Raw genomic sequence first — 17,956 nt, forward strand, 5'->3', positions numbered from 1 at the left:
TTCTGGAGCTCCTTGAGAAGAAAGAAAACAACCCTATGTACTTCAGTAGCCCCTGAGGGTGTGGATTCGATGTGTATAAGGATTTTCTTTTTTCTTTTTTTCTTTTTTTTTTTTTTTGTCTTTTTGGCATTTCTTGGGCCGCTCCCGCAGCATATGGAGGTTCCCAGGCTAGAGGTCTACTTGGAGCTGTAGCTGCCAGCCTCCGCCAGAGCCACAGCAACACGGGATCCGAGCCGCGTCTGCAACCTACACCACAGCTCACGGCAACGCCGGATCGTCAACCCACTGAGCAAGGGCAGGGTTCGAACCCGCAACCTCATGGTTCCTAGTCGGATTCGTTAACCACTGCGCCACAATGGGAACTCCATGTATAGGGATTTTCTATAAGGATGATTTAGAGCTGGAATATTTTAGATTCAGCATTCTCTAAGTGAATGTGAGTGAAGCAGTATGTTCTGTTTTTAAAAGATGACCATTAAAATGGTTAAGTGAATTAAAACCATGGTGGCATATTACTCACTACATACTTGTTAGAATGGCTGAAATACATAATACTGGCAATACCAAGTTAGCTAGCAAGAATGCTGAGCAATCGGAATCATCCCACATGGCTGGTGGGAATGCAAGATGGCATGCCACCCTGAAAACTGCTCCTTTGGTTTCTAAGAAAGTTAATGATGCATTTACCATGTGATCCAGCAGTTATACTATTTTCCTAAAGGAACTGTTGTTCACACAAAAACTTACTTAAATGTTCATAGCAGTTTTATTTATAATAGCTCAAACTGGAAATAACCAAAATATCCTTTAATAGGTGAATAGTTAAGCTATGGTACCATGCAAAACTATTCAACAATAAAAAGGGAGAATACACACAACTTGGATGAGGCTTGTTTTGTTTTGTTTTGTTTTAGGGCCACACCCATGGCATATGGAAGTTCCCAGGCTAGGGGTCAAATCAGAGCTGCAGCTGCCAGCCTACACCACAGCCACAGCAACACCAGATCTGAGCCGAGTCTGCCACCTACATGGCAGCTCATGGCAATACCAGATCCTTAACCCACTGAACAAGGCCAGGAATCAAAACAGTGTCCTCATGGATGCCAGTCAGGTTCGTTAATCACTGAGCCACGATGGGAACTCCTGTATTGGCCTTTTCTAGGGTTCTGTAAAGTGGCAGAAGGGCTTAATTTTCTGTCAGTTTTATTTAATCTTTTTTTTTTTTAATTTTTTAATTTTTTTAATACTTATTTCCCCAATACAGTTTTTTTCCTACTGTACAGCATGGTGACCTAGTTACACATACATGTACATGTTCTATTTTCGCACATTATCATGCTCCATCATAAGTGACTAGACATAGTTCCCAGTGCTACACAGAGAAATCTTTTTTAACTTAGAAGAGTGTGTCTTTTCGAGAGAAATAATCATGTTTATTTAGCCATTGGTAGTTGGCCCACGCAGCAGCTAATTTTGTTCAGGTCACTAAACTGCCTGGCCTGGACCCGGCTTTTCTTAGTTACCAGGAGCATTCCCTCTTGTGTGCCTGGAGTCATCATAACTTTTGAGACGTGGTGAGGGACTTATGTTTATTTAAAAATCTTGGTGGCATTAAATCCTTGGAGCTTTCCTAAATATTTCTGCCTTAAGACTTGTGGTGTTGGTGTGCAGGTTTATAATGAAGTCCTTCAGATCTTATCGCGAATCCATGCTCTCATATATTTACTCAGTTCTTACCGGAATTCATGCTTTAAGGCACTGGGAGAACGTGAGGTTAGACTGTAGCCTGAGATTTGGGGATGATGATCTCTGTCTTTGGGAACCTGATAGAGGTAGGGAGGCTGACTTGTAGGCTGCTGGTCCCTTGCCAGGTCCTCTGTCACAGTGCTGTCTCATTTAGCCCTCAGTGTTGTTAACCCATTTTACATGGGAAGAAATGAGATTGCTGATTGAGCAACATCTGGGGCCAAGTAACTGGTAACCTCGGTAACCTCTTCCAGAGGGAAGTGCTGAGCTGAAGTCAAAGTTCAGTTTCATTGTGTAAGAATGCTATGGGGCTGTGCCTACCTGCAGTTCACTCTCTGGTCAGATCTGATAGCAGAACGCCTCTGCTGCTTTTTCCGGGTAGAATGGGTGCAGCACAGTTTCTCTCCAGGAGAAATTGAAAACTACCAATATGCTCTTTAAACCTCACGTTGATTGGGAAATACAGTTCAAAACTGACCACATCATACCTCAAACCAGCTATCCATTTAAAATACTTACTTAAAAATATTTATTTCATTCCAGTGTACCAGTTTTGTGACTGGCTTATTTCATTTAGCCTAATGTCTTCAAGGTTCATCCATATTGTAACATTGTGTCAGAATTTCCTTTCTTCGTAAAGCTTAATAATAGTCTGTTGTATGAGTGGACCCCTTTTGGTTTATGGATACTTGGCTTGCTCCCCGCTTTTGTCTGTTGTGAGTAACAATAGTGCTGCCATGAATTCGGGTGTACAAGAATCTGCTGGAGTCCTGCTCTCAGTTCTTTGGGGCGTGTGCCCAGGAGTGGAACTGCTGGATCATTTGGCAATTCTAGATTTAATTTCTCCAAGAGTCACCATATTGGTCCTCAGGGGAGTCACTGTCCTGGCAGCAACCTGAACAAAACCGTTAATCCAGACTCCTCCTTCAGGCTTTTTTGGACCCATTTTACCTTCCTTCAGTCTCACAATTCCTCTACTGACCTTTTTATTTTTTTTTACTTTGATTTATTTTTATTTTTTGCTTTTTAGGGACGCACCTGTGATATATGGAGGTTCCCAGGCCAGGGGTCAAATCAGAGACGCAGCTGCCAGCCTACACCACAGCCACAGCCACAGCCACAGCCACAGCCACGTGGGATCCAAGCCACATCTGCGACCTACACCACAGCTCACAGCAGCGCCGGATCCCCAACCTCCTGAGCGGGGCCAGGGATCATACCTGCATCCTTGTGGATACTAGTTGGATTCATTTCTGCTTCGCTACAACGGGAACTCCCTACAGTTCTTTTTAAATGCTCCCAACCAGACTGTTCACTGTTTCTTCAGGAAATGTCCATTTCCCAACTTCCCAGCTCTGCTGAAGTTACTCTCTTGTCTTACTACCCAGCTTTTGCTTGTCAGAATTTTACTTCTCCCTCAGAGCCTATCTCAAAATCTTTATTATAGTTGCTTGCATACATATCTTCCTAACTATAAGCTACTTGAGGCCAGGGACTAATTTTATTCCTCTTGTATCTCTTATATGTTTAGTATGGGCACTCAAAAACTCGAGATGTTTTTTAATCTCACATTTGCTTTGTTCTATTTACATAGGTAGACAAATGTAATTTTTTTCTTTGAACACTTGGATCAATGGCTATTAAGTAAGATTTATTTTCTTACCTTAAATTTCTCAGACTCTGTTTTCTGATTGGTTCCCAGTGATAATTCATTCTCCCTTTAGCAAACATTGAGTGCTTATTATTGGCCAGGCATGGAGGCGTGACTAACATAGAAGAAAGGAATCCTTTAAGGAGTTTATGGAAGGGGGCTCATATCATCATTTTCCCATGTCAATGTTTGGAACTTTCTTTGATTCCATAGGACAGATCTATTTAGTCAGTGAAGAGCAATTTCTGGTTCTCAAGAGGGGCTGGGGGTGCTGGTGGTTTTGGCACTGATTGTTACAGCTGAGGGCATGTGGACTGCAAGCTTCTAGGGGCAGAGGCCAGGAATGCTGCTGACATTCTGCAACGCACAAGACAGCCCCACAGTAAAGAATTATCTATTCCCAGACAGCACTAGTGCCGATGCTAGGAAATCCTGGTATGAGCAAATCAAAGAATTCTAAGCTGTGGGCCTTGGTAAAGCTAAATAAATGTTTGAAATAGAGATTTCTATGTATGCCGGGAAGAGCGATAATAAAAAAACACAATTCACTTTTCTAAATTAAGATACGTACATGTACACACACTTTCTCTATAATATATTTCTAGACCAGCATTACTCTTCATTTTGTTTTATACGATGAGAATTTAGACACTGGAAATAAACTAATTAATATCTGCCATACATTCCACCCTTAGTAAGAAATTGACCATTGGAATAAATATCATATAATATGAAGAGGCGTTACTTTTTTTTAAATTGAGATATATTGGACACACAACAATTTCAGGTGTACAACATAAGGATTCAATATGTATATATTGTGAACTATACACCACATTAAGTCTAGCTAACATCCATCACTGTAGTTACAATCTTTTTCTTATGAGAATTTTTAAGCTCCTAGCAACTTTCAGATAGACACTACTGTGTTTAGCAACTCTCCATGCTTGATTGTACATCTGTAATCGCTTGTATATTTTATGCAGTAGACCCTTGAACAACACAAGTTTGATCTGTGAGGGTCCACTTCTGCGTGGATTTTTTTCAATAGTAAATATTACAGTACTACATGGTCTGTGATGGGTTTGAATCTGAGGATGCAGAACCATGGATGGGAAGGGCTCACTATAAAGTTATACACAGATTTTTGACTGCGTGGAGGGTTGATGCCCCTAACTTGCTGCTGTTCAAGGGTCACCTGTAACGGGAAGCTTGTACGCTGTGACCTCCACCCGTTTTCCCCACACCCACCCTGAAGAAGCGATACTTTAGAATTTGAAGACTGAGATTTATTTTCTAGTGGATTTATAAATTTGACAAAATTTTATATGTAGAACAATTAGATGTAAAAGGATCAGAGTTTAGATAGGAATAGTCTAAACTTCTCCAAATGTCTCTGTGTAGCTGGCATCATTTATTTTATTTTTTTACTTATGTTTTCTCTAGAAAGTACGTTCCATGATAACCATGATGTTGGGGTCACTTCCCTACTTGGTCCCCTTGTACAGCACGGTGTAATAGCAGAAGAACGGTGGAAAGTTTGTGCTCAAACCCAGAGCCTAGTCTGTTCCACAGATAAGTAGTCTTAACTTGGCCACCTGGCACAGAGGCTTTATCTCTGAATAAGCCCTTTATGCTTCTTAATTTGGGAGCTGTGTTGAAGACATAAAAGGATGACTGCTTAGGGAAGTTGGCTGAATTTAGCTATCTTTTCTCCCTTGTTACACCTGGTTTTATCAGGCATTGTTTTCAGGCATCTTAGGGTTACTCGGATTTATCTGCAAAGGTGGTGGTAAATCTACAGTATAAGGAACTCTGATCTAGAAACATGATCCTTTTGTGCCCTAGTTAGTTGGCATTGCCCACTTGTCTCTGGAATAAATTTATTTCTTTGGAAAAACTGAAGCTACCCAGTTGGTGTTTTGCCAATTAGTGTAGGAAAGTGAACTGGAAAGAATATTTATTGCTGGAGGGTTGAGTTTTCGTCAGTCAGGAGTGTATTGTTCATTTTCACCCGCAGGATTCGAGATCAGGAGGGCCTCACTGGATTTAGATGGGGACAGCCAATCTCTTCTCCTGTACCTATGTGAGCCATAAGAGATTTCAATAAAGAGTTTGCAAGTGTCACCATCCTGAAATAAATTGCATCAATTTGAGGTTCATTCTTCTAAATTCTGAAACTCAAATTTTGATGTATTTCAGAATTGGATTTTTAAAAAGAATAGTATTGCTAGGAGTTAGCTGAATTGTTAGGTGGTTAATGCAGTAGGCTGAATAGAAAGTGAATACAAATAATGTTTGATGTTTTTACTCTCCTTTTATCATTTTATTTTCTTATTTTACAAATTTATTAAGTTTAATTTGCATTTCTTTTGTGACAGCCACTCTCTAATTTTTTTAGCAGAGGAAAAAATGCAGTTTTATTATTGAATAGGCACTGAACCGGAGTACAGTTGCATCACAGGCAACCTGCTAAAGAAATTGAAAGAAAAAAAAAAGAAATCTCACTGTTTTATGTAGGCAGATATAATCTGTTACATATACGCTAGTGTCATTATTCAAAGGAAAAATAAAACTTCTGTTTTGACAAGTAGGAAGTTAGATCTTGGAGCCAAATGCCTAGGATTCCTGAGAAAGGGATATGGAGTGCCACCCTCTTTATATTATTATATATTTTTATTTTTCAATAAACTGTAACAAGTACAGTTTATTTTTTAAAACTATACACAGCAAAGTTTTTGCCATTTTAGCTATTGCTAAGTGTACAGATCAGTGGAATTAAGTGCGATTTTTCCCTGGGGTACTCGCAAGGGACTGCTTCCAGGATCCCCCTTGGATATGAAAATCCAAAGATGCTCAAGTTTCTTATGTAAAATGGTGTACATAGAGCAGTCAACACAGCTGGCCTTCTCTATCCACGGGTGTGCAGCCACAGGTTTCACATCTGCTGGTACAGTCACACTGTTGTGGCATCATCACTGCCATCCATCTGCAGAACTTTCTCATCTTCCCAAACGGAAATGGTCCTCGTTGAACACGAACTCCCCATCCCCCTCTGCCACCATTTGACTTTCTGTCTCTGTGAATCTGACTGCTTCAGGCACTTCATCTGAGTGGAATCACACAGAAGTGCCTTTTTGTAACTGGCTTATTTCACCAAGAAGAATGCCCTCAGGGTCCCTCCGTGTGGTTGTCTGTGTCAGGATTTCCTTCCTTTTCAAGGCTGAATAAAAATCCGTCGTGTGAATAGATATTTTGCTCATCTGTTCATCGTCGGTGGACACTTGGGTTGCTATTGTGAGTAACATTGCTATGAAAATGGGGGTGCAAATATCTGTTTGAGTCCTTGCTTTAAATTCTTTTGGGTGTATGCCCAGAAACGGAATTGCTGGATCATCTGGTGACTCCATGTTGTCATATTTTGAGGAACTGTCGCACCGTTTTCCATAGCCCTTGCACCATTTTACATTCCTACCAGCAATGCGTGAGTTCTAGTTTCTTTCATATCCTCGCCAATGCCTTGCTTCTTTCTTTCTTCCTTTCTTTTTTGATAGGAGCCATCCTAATTGTTGTGAAATGGTATCTTATTGTGGTTTTAACTTACCTGTGGTTAATGAAGTTGAGAATTTTTTCATGTCCCGCTCTCATTTTAAAAGAAATTGTTTTTCCTTGCTTTTATGATCACTGCAACCAATTCTTATAGAATAACCAAGAGCGGTGTAAGGTAGGAAGCTTATTCAGCTATGCTTTCAGATTTCTGGAGAAGGAGAAATTTACTTTTAAAGACATTGCTAATGTATGTCATAACACTGAAACTGCCCTTTTAAAATAAACAACAATAAAACTCTTCTACCAGATTTGCTTTGACTTTCGTGTTCTCACTCTTCAGCTTGAGCTTGAAGGAATAAGTAGTCTGAGTAAGTCTGATCCACCTGATACCTAGTGATTAGAATTTGGCTGGATAAAGGTCAGAGCCTGATTTTTTTTTTTTTTCTTTTTAAACAGAAGAATTTAGGTCGACTCATATCCTCTAATATTAAGGTTTACTTGTATCTTTTAAATCTGGGAGCTGGTTGGAGGATGTGTCACATTATTGCCTGAGCTTTTATAAAATTATTCTAATGAAAAACCACACATGATTTTTTTTCTTTGTGTCAGAAAATCTCTTAATGACAAGTCCTAGTGTTTCAGATCCTGCATGAAAAGTCTGAACAAGCAGATCCTTTCTCACATAGCTTACTTGAAAGTAAACAGTGGCTGACGTTTATCGAGTGCTTATTAGGAATGATTCTGAGCTATTTATATGTAGTAACTCATTTAATCATCACAGATACCCTATGAGGTAGGGGAGTACTATTATTTTTGCAGATGAAGAAATGTAAGTACAGAAAGTATAAAAGTAGGCAGTGGAGTTCATCCACTTGGTGCCAGAGACGCAAAACCTCATTGTACAAGTGCTTCTTCCCTGGAGACCAGGAGTAAGTAATGATGTTAATATGTTTATCCTTAGGAGACTTTTCCCATAGCTGCTTTGAGCATTAATACATTTGCAAAGGAAGCTTGAGAATTTTTAGTTATTATTCATTGTTAAAAAATACTGAATTTGGATGTATCTGCCTTTTTAATGATGAGACTTAAAACCATTGAGATAAAAAGATTTACATAGCATTCTGTGGCAAGTACACATAGTAGCGTAAAATTATCCCTAGCAGAGTACAGAATACTTCATTGGGACCAAAAATGCCAGCTACTGAAAATCTTTGACACCGATGACATACACTGTTTCTTGGTGATGCCTGGGTGGTGAGGCGAGGTGTTTGATGTTTCCTAGCCTGATTGTGGCTACCAAAGCATGTAGCAAGAGTCAGCATTGAATGCTCTGTGCTGTGTACACAGGACTCTAGGATTTCACTCCCTTGATCTGAAGTTGCATTTTGATGCAGTGGTGATGGCAGCCACGGCAAAAAATCAGTCAAGGTCTCATGCCTTTAAGGTAGCGGGTGGTCTTTGATTATCAATCTGGGGTTTTCCTCAAGGAAGCTATGCATCTTTCCAAATCTGGCTCACTCTGTGTGGGGGCCTTAATCTCTTCTCTATCACCTGTAAGAAGGTAGGGCTTACTTTTTTTAGCTTGCTTTATATGCCTTAGGAATTCAGATTGAACTAATCTGTACAGTATTCTATTTCATATTTTTTACTTCTAAAGTTAGAATTAAGATGTAAACATAACCATTTTCATTAAGTGTAATGTGCCTAAGTATAGTCTGAGCCAGGAGCTAGAAGGCCAGGGAACTGGAGAAACAGAACATGGATTACAGGACAGGGTAGATGAGATGGGAAACAGGAGTGAAAGGCATTCAGACCAGAAGAAAGACACAGTAAAAGGAGAAAGAACAACTAATAACCTTATTAGACCCTGCTTCTTGCAAGCTTAAACTCTGGAATTTAATTTTAATTTTTTTTAAATTAAAAAAAAATATTATTATTATTATTTGTCTTTTGAGGGCTGCACCTATGGCACATGGAGGTCCCCAGGCTAGGGGTCAAATCAGAGCTTTAGCTTCCTGCCTACACCATAGCCATAGCAACGCTGGATCCTTAACCAACTGATCGAGGCTGGGATTGAAACTGTGTCTTCATCAGATTTGTTTCCACTGAGCCACGACAGGAACTTGTAGTTTTTATTTTATCTTATCTGTCTGTCTGTCTTTCTTTCTTTCTTTCTGTCTGTCTTTCTATCTTTCTGTCTGTCTTTCTGTCTTTCTGTCTTTCTTTCTTTCTGTCTTTCTGTCTTTCTTTCTGTCTTTCTGTCTTTCTGTCTGTCTTTCTTTCTTTCTGTCTCTTTCTTTCTGTCTTTCTTTTTCTTTCTTTCTTTCTTTCTTTCTTCCTTCCTTCCTTCCTTCCTTCCTTCCTTCCTTCCTTCCTTCCTTCCTGTCTTTCTTTCTTTCTTTCTGTCTGTCTGTCTGTCTGTCTGTCTGTCTTTCTTTCTTTCTTTCTGTCTGTCTTTCTGTCTTTCTTTCTGTCTTTCTGTCTTTCTTTCTTTCTGTCTTTCTGTCTTTCTTTCTTTCTGTCTTTCGTGGTGCCTGTGGCATATGGAGGTTCCCAGGCTAGAGGTCTAACCGGAGCTATAGCTCCTGGCCTACACCAGAGCCACAGCAACTCAGGATCTGAGCCGAGTCTGCAACCTCCACCACAGCTCATGGCAAACGCTAGATCCTTAACCCACTGAGCAAGGCCAGGGATCAAACCCACAACCTCATGGTTCCTAGTCAGATTCGTTAACCACTGAACCATGACGGGAACTCTGCACAGTTTTTATTTTTGATTAAATAACTGCCTCCTAGGTTCTGATTTGATGTACCCCAGGCCTTTTCCTGTCCCCACGCAAACTTTACCTTGAGTGTTCTTTCCACCCCATCCAATTCTTTACACCTCTTTACCAGGCCCAGTTGTTCACTGGGGCCTCTTGAAGGTATTCTTGGTTGTTGGACCTCGTTCATAGGTTCATGCCATCTGCAGTGGGCTGTCCTGCTTCCCTCAGCCAGATGTCTGGGGAGAGCTCTGTTTTCAGGTGATGGGCTCTGGGACACTTTACCTGTCTGGCCTTTCAGTGCTTTGTTTGTTGATGAAAGAATAGTCTTGTAGACTACTAACTTTTTCCTTTTTATTTATTTATTTATATTTATTTATTTATTTATTTATTTTTAACTTTTTTTCTTCTTAAAATAAACTTCTCGGAGTTCCCTGGTGGCCTGGTGGTTAAGGATTCAGTGTTATCGTTGCTGAGTGGCTTGAGTGTGATTCCTGACCCTGGAACTTCCACATACCACAGATGCGGCCAAATAAAAAAATTAAACAAACTTCTTAGGAATAATTTGGAGTTTATAGAAAAGTTGCAGAGTTGCTACAGAGACTTCCTGCATATCCTTTCCTTAGCTTCCATGTGTGTTAACATACTATGAGCTAGTACAATTACTAAAACTAAGCAAATAGCACTGGTACAGTCCCATTTATTGCATTGTGTATTTCATTCATGTTTCATCCATTTTCCACCTGTATTCTTTTTGGAGGCCCTGTTGCCTTTAAGCCTCTCATCTCCTTAGTTACCTCTGGTCTGGGACAGCTCCTCAGCCTCTTCTTGTCTCTGGTGACATTGATACTTTCGGAGAACTGATCGGGCGTGGTGTAGGCTGGCTTCCAGTTTGGTCTGTCTGATGTTTTCTTGTGATTTAGGGAAAATATTCCAGAGATGCAGTGTCTTCCTTCTGTACCACACTGGTGTCTACTGGGTTTGCTTAGTGTCATGACTCTTGTCCCCTTTGCTGATTTGGTTCTTCAGAGGTGGTCATACAGTGCAGCCTGCATTCAAGGGAAGGGGTGGTAATTAAACTCTGCCTGTTGGGGAGGGGTTTAACATTGTTATTTAAATGCTTCTGTTGGGAATATTTGTCTCTTCTTAAACTTTTATTTATTCTTTTATTTATATCACTATGGACTCAGGTATTCAATGTGTGCTTTAGTTATAACCAAATGCCTCCTTATTTATTTTGTTGCAAGCATTGTTCCAGCTTTGGTCACTGGATATCTTTGAGGTGGATTCCTCCTGAGACACCCCATTCTTTGTTTTGCGAACACTAACTTCCTTTCTGGCACCACAAGGGAGATGCTCTAGGCTCCTCTTGGGTTTCCCTGGCCTGGCATCCCCCTTCTCAAAAGCTCTGGTCCTGTTTAGTGGAGAAAGGTATTTAGAAACCAGATTGGTGTGCAGATGTTCTTTCTCGTGTGTGTGTGTGTGTGTGTGTGTGTGTGTGTGTGTGTAGACTAACCCATGTGCACACACTGAACTCGAATGATTTTTTTGCCTGTCTATGTTGTCCTCTACTTGCAGGTTCTTAAGGACATCTCTACGGCTAACCCAGCACCCCAGGGTCATGCTAGCCTTCTCATTTTGCACAAATGTAATCCCATGTTCTGACAGGGAGACACCCAGTCATCCACCATCCATTTTTCCCAAATTTACACATGTGAAAGTGATTTCAGAGTTGTTCATCCGCATCCCTGGGACACACTGATTACCAAGGGGATTTTGTTGTCTCTTAAGTCACTGCTTCCACTCAAAGCATTGTTTTCCAAAGTTACCATGAGCTGTGCCTCCCTCCCTCTCAGTGGGGTTATTTCAAACATTTTTATAATACAATTCAATACATTTGTCAGTTTGCCTTCTCTCCTGGAGCCTCAGATGGACTGGCTGATTTTTTTTTTTCTTGGCTGCCCTGCAGCATGTGCAGTTCCCCAGGCCAGGGATCAGATCCAAGCCTCAGTTCCCACCTAAGCAGTAGCCATGGCAACACCGGATCGTTAACCCACTGTGCTGGGCCAGGGATTGAACCTGCGTCCCACTGTTCCCACGGTTGCACCACAGTGGGAATTCCTTGATTTTTGTTTAAGTTGTGTATTTTAAAGTTCATTCTTTGTATGAGATGGGCAATCATGTGAGCTTGTACAAATGCATAAAGTCATGTTGTGTCCACAACCCAGACTCTTTCATTTAGGTGTTTTGTGGGGTTTTTATTTCCCTGATTGCGTAACTGCTGTACCGTTCTTTCATTGTTCACAGGTTGGAAAGAATTGCATCTCCATTACCTTGTGGTTTTTAATGCCATGTAGCCGTTTCTCAGATAAAGGCATAATGGATTTTAACCAGTGGGGAAGAATACTGGAATTTTAGAAGTTGAAGGAACCTTAAAGATTCATTAATTTTGCATTTCTAGCTGGGCAGATTTGGCGTTAAGCTGGAACTGGGCCCTGGACATTTTGGTTCTCCTCCCCATCATTATTGCTCAGGGCACCTGAGAGAGGAACTGTGAGATTGCTCTACCTTGCTTTATTATTATTGATTTTTAATTGAAGTATACTTGGTTTACAAAGTTGTGTTACTTTCTGGTGTAGAGCAGAGTGATTCAATTACACACACACATATATATATATTCTTACACCTTGCTTTAGATTTGGAAGTCTGTGCTAACTTAAGGGCATGGTTCCTTTATCTTTTGTTTAAGGAGATTAATTCTAGCAGAAAACTGTTTAATCTTAGGTGTGCTTTGGGAGAGGATTAAGGTATGGTTAATCATTTGCAAATTGTGTTGTAGTGAGTTATTACTAGTTCGTTCACTGCTTTTCATGCCAATCTGAAACTGAATTTTCTGAATGAAAGAAATGTTTGGGGACAGGTCAGTGGAAGGAAGTGGCGGTAACACACCACGTCCCACTCTCCAAAGATGAAAACACTCTATAGTAAAAGCCTAGAAGTTGGCTTTTACTAGATAGCATTTATCTTACTAATCCTTACAGTTTAAAGACTGTTTGGAGGCCCCTGAACTTGGGCCTCCCAGAATCTTTCATTTCACAGATAGTGTTTGCTATGTGCCATGATAAGTAGTTGAGCAAGTTGCATGCCTTGCCTGATGAGAGACAGGTGTGAAAGGAGGAGCATTTGCTCCCAGTGCTGTGGTATAGAGGTGGCCAGTGTGGGATATGGCTTATAAGATGACTATTTCAACCTTTCATTGGATTTGTTTTTTTCTTTTATCTTTTTATTTCTTTTTATTTATTTATTTTTTTGTCTTTTTAGGGCTGCACTGAGGCATGTGGACGTTCCTAGGTTAGGGGTTGAATTGGAGCTGTAGCTGCTGGCCTACACCACAGACACAGCAGCACCAGATCTGAGCCGCGTTTGCCACCTACACCACAGCTCACGGCAATACCGGATCCTTAACCCACTGAACAGGGCCAGGGATCAAACCCTCAACCTCATGGTTCCTAGTTGCATTCGTTTCTGCTGCGCCACAATGGGAATTCCCTTTTTTTTTTTTAAGCATAATGGCATCACCCTGCCTAACTGTGGTTTTGTTTTTTTCTTTACAGGCTTTTTCCACTGATGCAGTTTTACATGGTTGTGTGTACCGTATATTTTATTCTGAAATGGTTTTTGTTTAGTATTTTGTCCTAAGCTTTTCCCGGGTTTCCCCACAAAATTGTGTAATTGCTATATTTATCCTTAATGTTAACTAATTTTTCCCATGGAAGCCTATCCTGACCCTTTTTATGTTCCCAACTTTTTTTTTTTTTTTTTTTTTTTTTTTTTTAATCGGGTACGTTGGTTTCTTAGGCTCTATTTCCTGGAGTAAGATTACTCTAGGGTTAAAGAGTATGAGTGCTTTACAGCTCTGGAAATACATTAGCTGTTGTTTTACAATGTCCACAGCCTGCCTTGAAAACCTGCCAGATGAGCCCCATCCCTGCCTGCTCTGACTTCATCACTTACTGCTTGGCTTACTAGGATGGGGCTGCAGATACCCACCTCCGGGCTGGTGCACGTGCTCTTTCCCTGCATGAATACCCTTCTGAGGGACCCGCACAGGGCCAGCCCCCGCTTTCCCCTGCCAGGGTTCTTGTGAGGGTGGTGAGGTCATAGTTGTGAGCCATGCAGAGAATGGGAGCTCAGAAGATGAGCCACGTCATCTCTAGACTGGTTCCGTCCTGGAGCTAAGCAGAGTGAGGCTCTCAACTGCTCCCAGCTTCAGTTTCCCAGAAGAATAGGTTAATAAACTCTCTTGCAAAATACAGATATTGGGTGTTGAGTACTCAATGCATACATTTAATTCTGCCGCATCCCCTCTGTAGGATATCTAGCGCTGTGGAGCAAGCAATCATGTTGCCTTTCTAGAACTCCTCTGAGGGGTGTGGAGCGAGGGGGTGGTCTCCTCATTTCAGGTCTCTTAGGAGATTGTGCAGACTTCATATTAAAGATGTCTGGAAAATAGGAGCTGCTGGTGATTTGTAAATGCCGTAAGACATTGCTGTAAATATAAAGTTCTACATAATAAAAATGATTTGAAGTAGAAAGCTTGCACTTGGAAGTTATGAAGCTAGATGAAGCTGGCCTAATTTTAGAAATTTTTTAAGCTATAGCTTTCTATTTTAGTGAAAGCACATCGTTTTTATTTATTTTTTTGTTGTGTCTTTTTTTTTTTTTTTTTTTTTTTTAGGGCCACATCCCCGCATATGGAGTTCTCCATGGCTAGGGGTCTAAACGGAGCTGTAGCTGCCTGCCTACACCACAGCCACAGCAACGCCAGATTGTTAACCCACTGAGCGAGGCCAGGGATTGAACCCACAACCTCATGGTTCCTAGTCGGGTTTGTTTCCACTGCACACAACGGGAACTCAAAGTACATTGTTTTTAGATTAAGAGATAAAACAACAGCCTCCTCTTCTAAAGGTGTAGAACATTAATTGATTAATTGGATTTTTTTTGTAAAGCAAAATATTTTAATCAAAATATTTATTGAGAGTACATAAAATTATCCTTTATGTTTGTGTCTTTAAAAGAATTGCTTTGCCTCTGAGTGAGATTTCGTTATAACTAACTTTCCAACAAAATTTTGGTGAAAGTCGGTGAGAAATGAGAGTAACTCTTGAGTGATGTCTATCCAGTAGGTGACCATTGAACACGTGAACTTAATTTTTTTCTTTTTCAAACAGGAATTTTTTCTTTAATGGCTATACCTGCAGTATATGGACGTTCTGGGCCAGGAATTGAATATGAGCCATAGTTGTGACCCACGCCATAGCTGCTGCGGCAACACTGGATCTTTTAACCCATTGCGCCAGGCCTAGGATCAAACCTGCACCTGTGCAGTAACTGGAGCTGCTGCATAGGATTCTCTTTCTTTCTTTCCTTATTCGTTCTTTCTTTCTTAACTTCATTATTTTATTTTATTTTTTTGTCTTTTTAAGGCTGCACCCACAGCACATGGAGGTTCCCAGGGTAGGGGTCTAATCGGAGCTGTAGCTGCCTGCCTACACCACAGCCACAGCAACGCCAGATTGTTAACTCACTGAGCAAGGCCAGGGATTGAACCCACAACCTCATGGTTCCTAGTCGGATTTGTTAACCACTGAGCCATGATGGGAACTCCCGGATTCTTTTTTTAGGGTCACACCCATGGCATATGGGGGTTCCCAGGCTAGGGGCCAAATTGGAGCAATAGCTGCCAGCCTACGCCATAGCCACAGCAATGCCAGATCCAAGCTGTGTCTGCAGCCTCCAGCACAGCTCATGGCAGTGCCAGATCCTTAACCCACTGAGCAAGACCAGGGATCAAACCTGAGTCTTCATGGATGCTAGTCAGATTTGTTTCCGCTTAGCCACAATGGGAACTCCTGCAGTAGGATTCTTAACCCATTGTGCCACAGCAGGAACTCAGCCCACTGTGTCAGGCCGGGGATCAAACCTGGGTCCCAGCACTCCCAAGACGCTGTCAATCCCATTGCCACACTCACAACAGGGATCAAATCTGAGCCGCAGCTGCAGCCTGCACCACAGCTGTAGCAGTGCTGGATCCTTAACATGCTGTGCCACAGCAGGAGCTCCCAGTGTATTTTTTACTTTTAATTTTAGTTCAGTATAGCCACAAATTGGGCAGTGTATTTCTAGAGATTTATGGCTAAGGGTACATATTTTTTTTACCTTTAGTACTCTATGGAAAGTTAATTTTCCACATCTAAATCACCCAATTAAGTTTAAAATTCTGTTTTCTAAAATACCTTAATCTGTTGTAGAAGAAAAAAAAGCTTCCAAATTTTAGTTGGTCAAATGAGTGTGGAAAACAACAGGAGAGGAATTCTATCACTTTATTTTCAGAAAGTGTTTTTCAGTGCTTTTTGGTATGTTTTTCAGAATAGATAAATTCACCCCAGGGCCTTTTACTTTTCTGAGGGCATTGCTTCTCTGCCCTCTTCAGTATGTCACAGACGCCTAAGATAGAAGGGGTTGACCTTTCACAATGGGAGAGCCCATAGAAGTAAAGACACTTTAGCTTATAGTTTTCATCACTAAAAAGGCGATAAATTTAGACCTAGTCTTCACAGTTGTTTTGAACCTGATACTACCACACCAGGCCTGGTCCTTTGCACAGGATAAACATGTGACAGTTATTTGGGGGTAAATATGTTCATTCTTATTATTGTCTCATATGCTAAATGCTTCAGGGTGTATATTAACTAGTAGATAGGTAGGTGATGGATAATACTTGGCTTTTATTTTTTACAAAATCCTTCTGATTATTTCGCTTGTCTGCTTTGATCTGCTTTGAAGAACGTATTTTGGTGAGTGGCTGGCTTCTCTCTGTCTCCTTCCTTCACACTTATTTATTTTTCTCTTCTGTCATTTTTCTTCCCCTCGCCATCTTTTCCTTCAACATATCGTTATAGAGGCCAACTGCCGTTGTGTATTTTCAAGCTGGGTGATCTTCGAACTGATAAGAAATTGAAAATTAATTTGTAGTCTGAATGGGATCGTAAGTTATTGCCCAGGAGATTATTTCCCACCAAAATTTCTTTTTTCTTTTTTTGCTTTTTAGGGCCACACTTGTGGCATATGGAGACTCCCAGGCTAGGGGTCAAATCAGATCTACAGCTGTGGGCCTACGCCACAGCCACAGCAATGCAGGATCTGAGCTGCATCTGTGACCTACCCCATTGCCCACAGCAACGCCGGATCCTTAACCCACTGAGCGAGGCCAGGGATCAAACCCTGGTTACTAGCTGGATTCATTTCCACTGTGCCTCAACAGGAACTCCCAAAATTTCTTGTTGAAGCAATGTGCTGCCCCCTACATTATGGCATTTTTGGCTGTTTGGTTTTATTGCATATCTTCGTATCTGTAATTTTCAGATTCTGTGGAGATGTGTCTGCATGTTGAGCACATGGTGCAGTGAAGCCTGGCCACTGATGGAAATGCTCTTCTTACCTGCACAGGTTGCACAGAGCATCGAGGACCATCATCAAGAAGTGATCGGTTTCTGCAGAGAAAACGGCTTCCATGGCTTGATTGCATACGACTCTGATTATGCATTGTGCAACATCCCCTACTATTTCAGTGCCCATGCCCTAAAACTGAGCCGGAATGGGAAAAGTCTCACCACAAGCCAATATCTGATGCACGAGGTTGCCAAGCAGCTGGACCTGAACCCAAACCGCTTTCCTATCTTTGCCGCTCTGTTAGGTAGGTGGACAGTGTGGAAACTATCTTTCATTTGATAAAGGATTTATATACTTAAGAACATGTTGATTTTTTTAAAAAAAATTTCACTGCTAGAATGTTTTGAATTGTATCAAAAGAACCAGGGAATGGACTCCTTAGTATCATTCCTTACTCAGTGTTATCTTTTGGTGTCTCTGATAATGTGTTTCTTTTGTTCTTAAATGTTTGTGTATTTTTCCATCCGGGCAGATAAACTAATTTTGTGAATAAATTCACTTAAGGTTTGGAGAAAATTAAAAAAAAAAAAATCACAAATGTGGCGTTCACGTGTGGCTCAGTAGGTCAAGAATCTGGCCTTGTCACTGCTGTGGCCCAGATTGCTGCTATGATGTGGGTTCAGTCCCTGGCCCAGGAACTTCCACATGCCACGGGTGTGTCTGAAAAAAAGTAATCACAAATATTGACACATTTTCACTATGAAAATTGGACATTTAAACCTTTGGCACAAACT

At 41.0% G+C, this 17,956-nt stretch overlaps 1 protein-coding gene across 2 annotated transcripts in view; it reads left to right on the forward strand.

Annotated features, from left to right (window-relative positions):
- FAM120A (family with sequence similarity 120 member A) overlaps window positions 1–17,956 on the forward strand; it is a 113,139-nt gene that overhangs the window by 3,292 nt on the left and 91,891 nt on the right. For both annotated transcript variants that reach the window (XM_021088178.2, XM_021088177.2), the window contains exon 2: window positions 17,220–17,466. In XM_021088178.2, the coding sequence (XP_020943837.1) occupies window positions 17,220–17,466 (247 nt within the window). The remainder of the gene's footprint in view (window positions 1–17,219; window positions 17,467–17,956) is intronic.

This window comes from Sus scrofa, chromosome 3, assembly GCF_054392235.1.
Source record: "Sus scrofa isolate SSC_HxYL_T2T_F1_AM1 chromosome 3, Sscrofa_HxYL_maternal_Yorkshire_Landrace_v2.0, whole genome shotgun sequence".
Lineage (NCBI taxonomy): Eukaryota > Metazoa > Chordata > Mammalia > Artiodactyla > Suidae > Sus > Sus scrofa.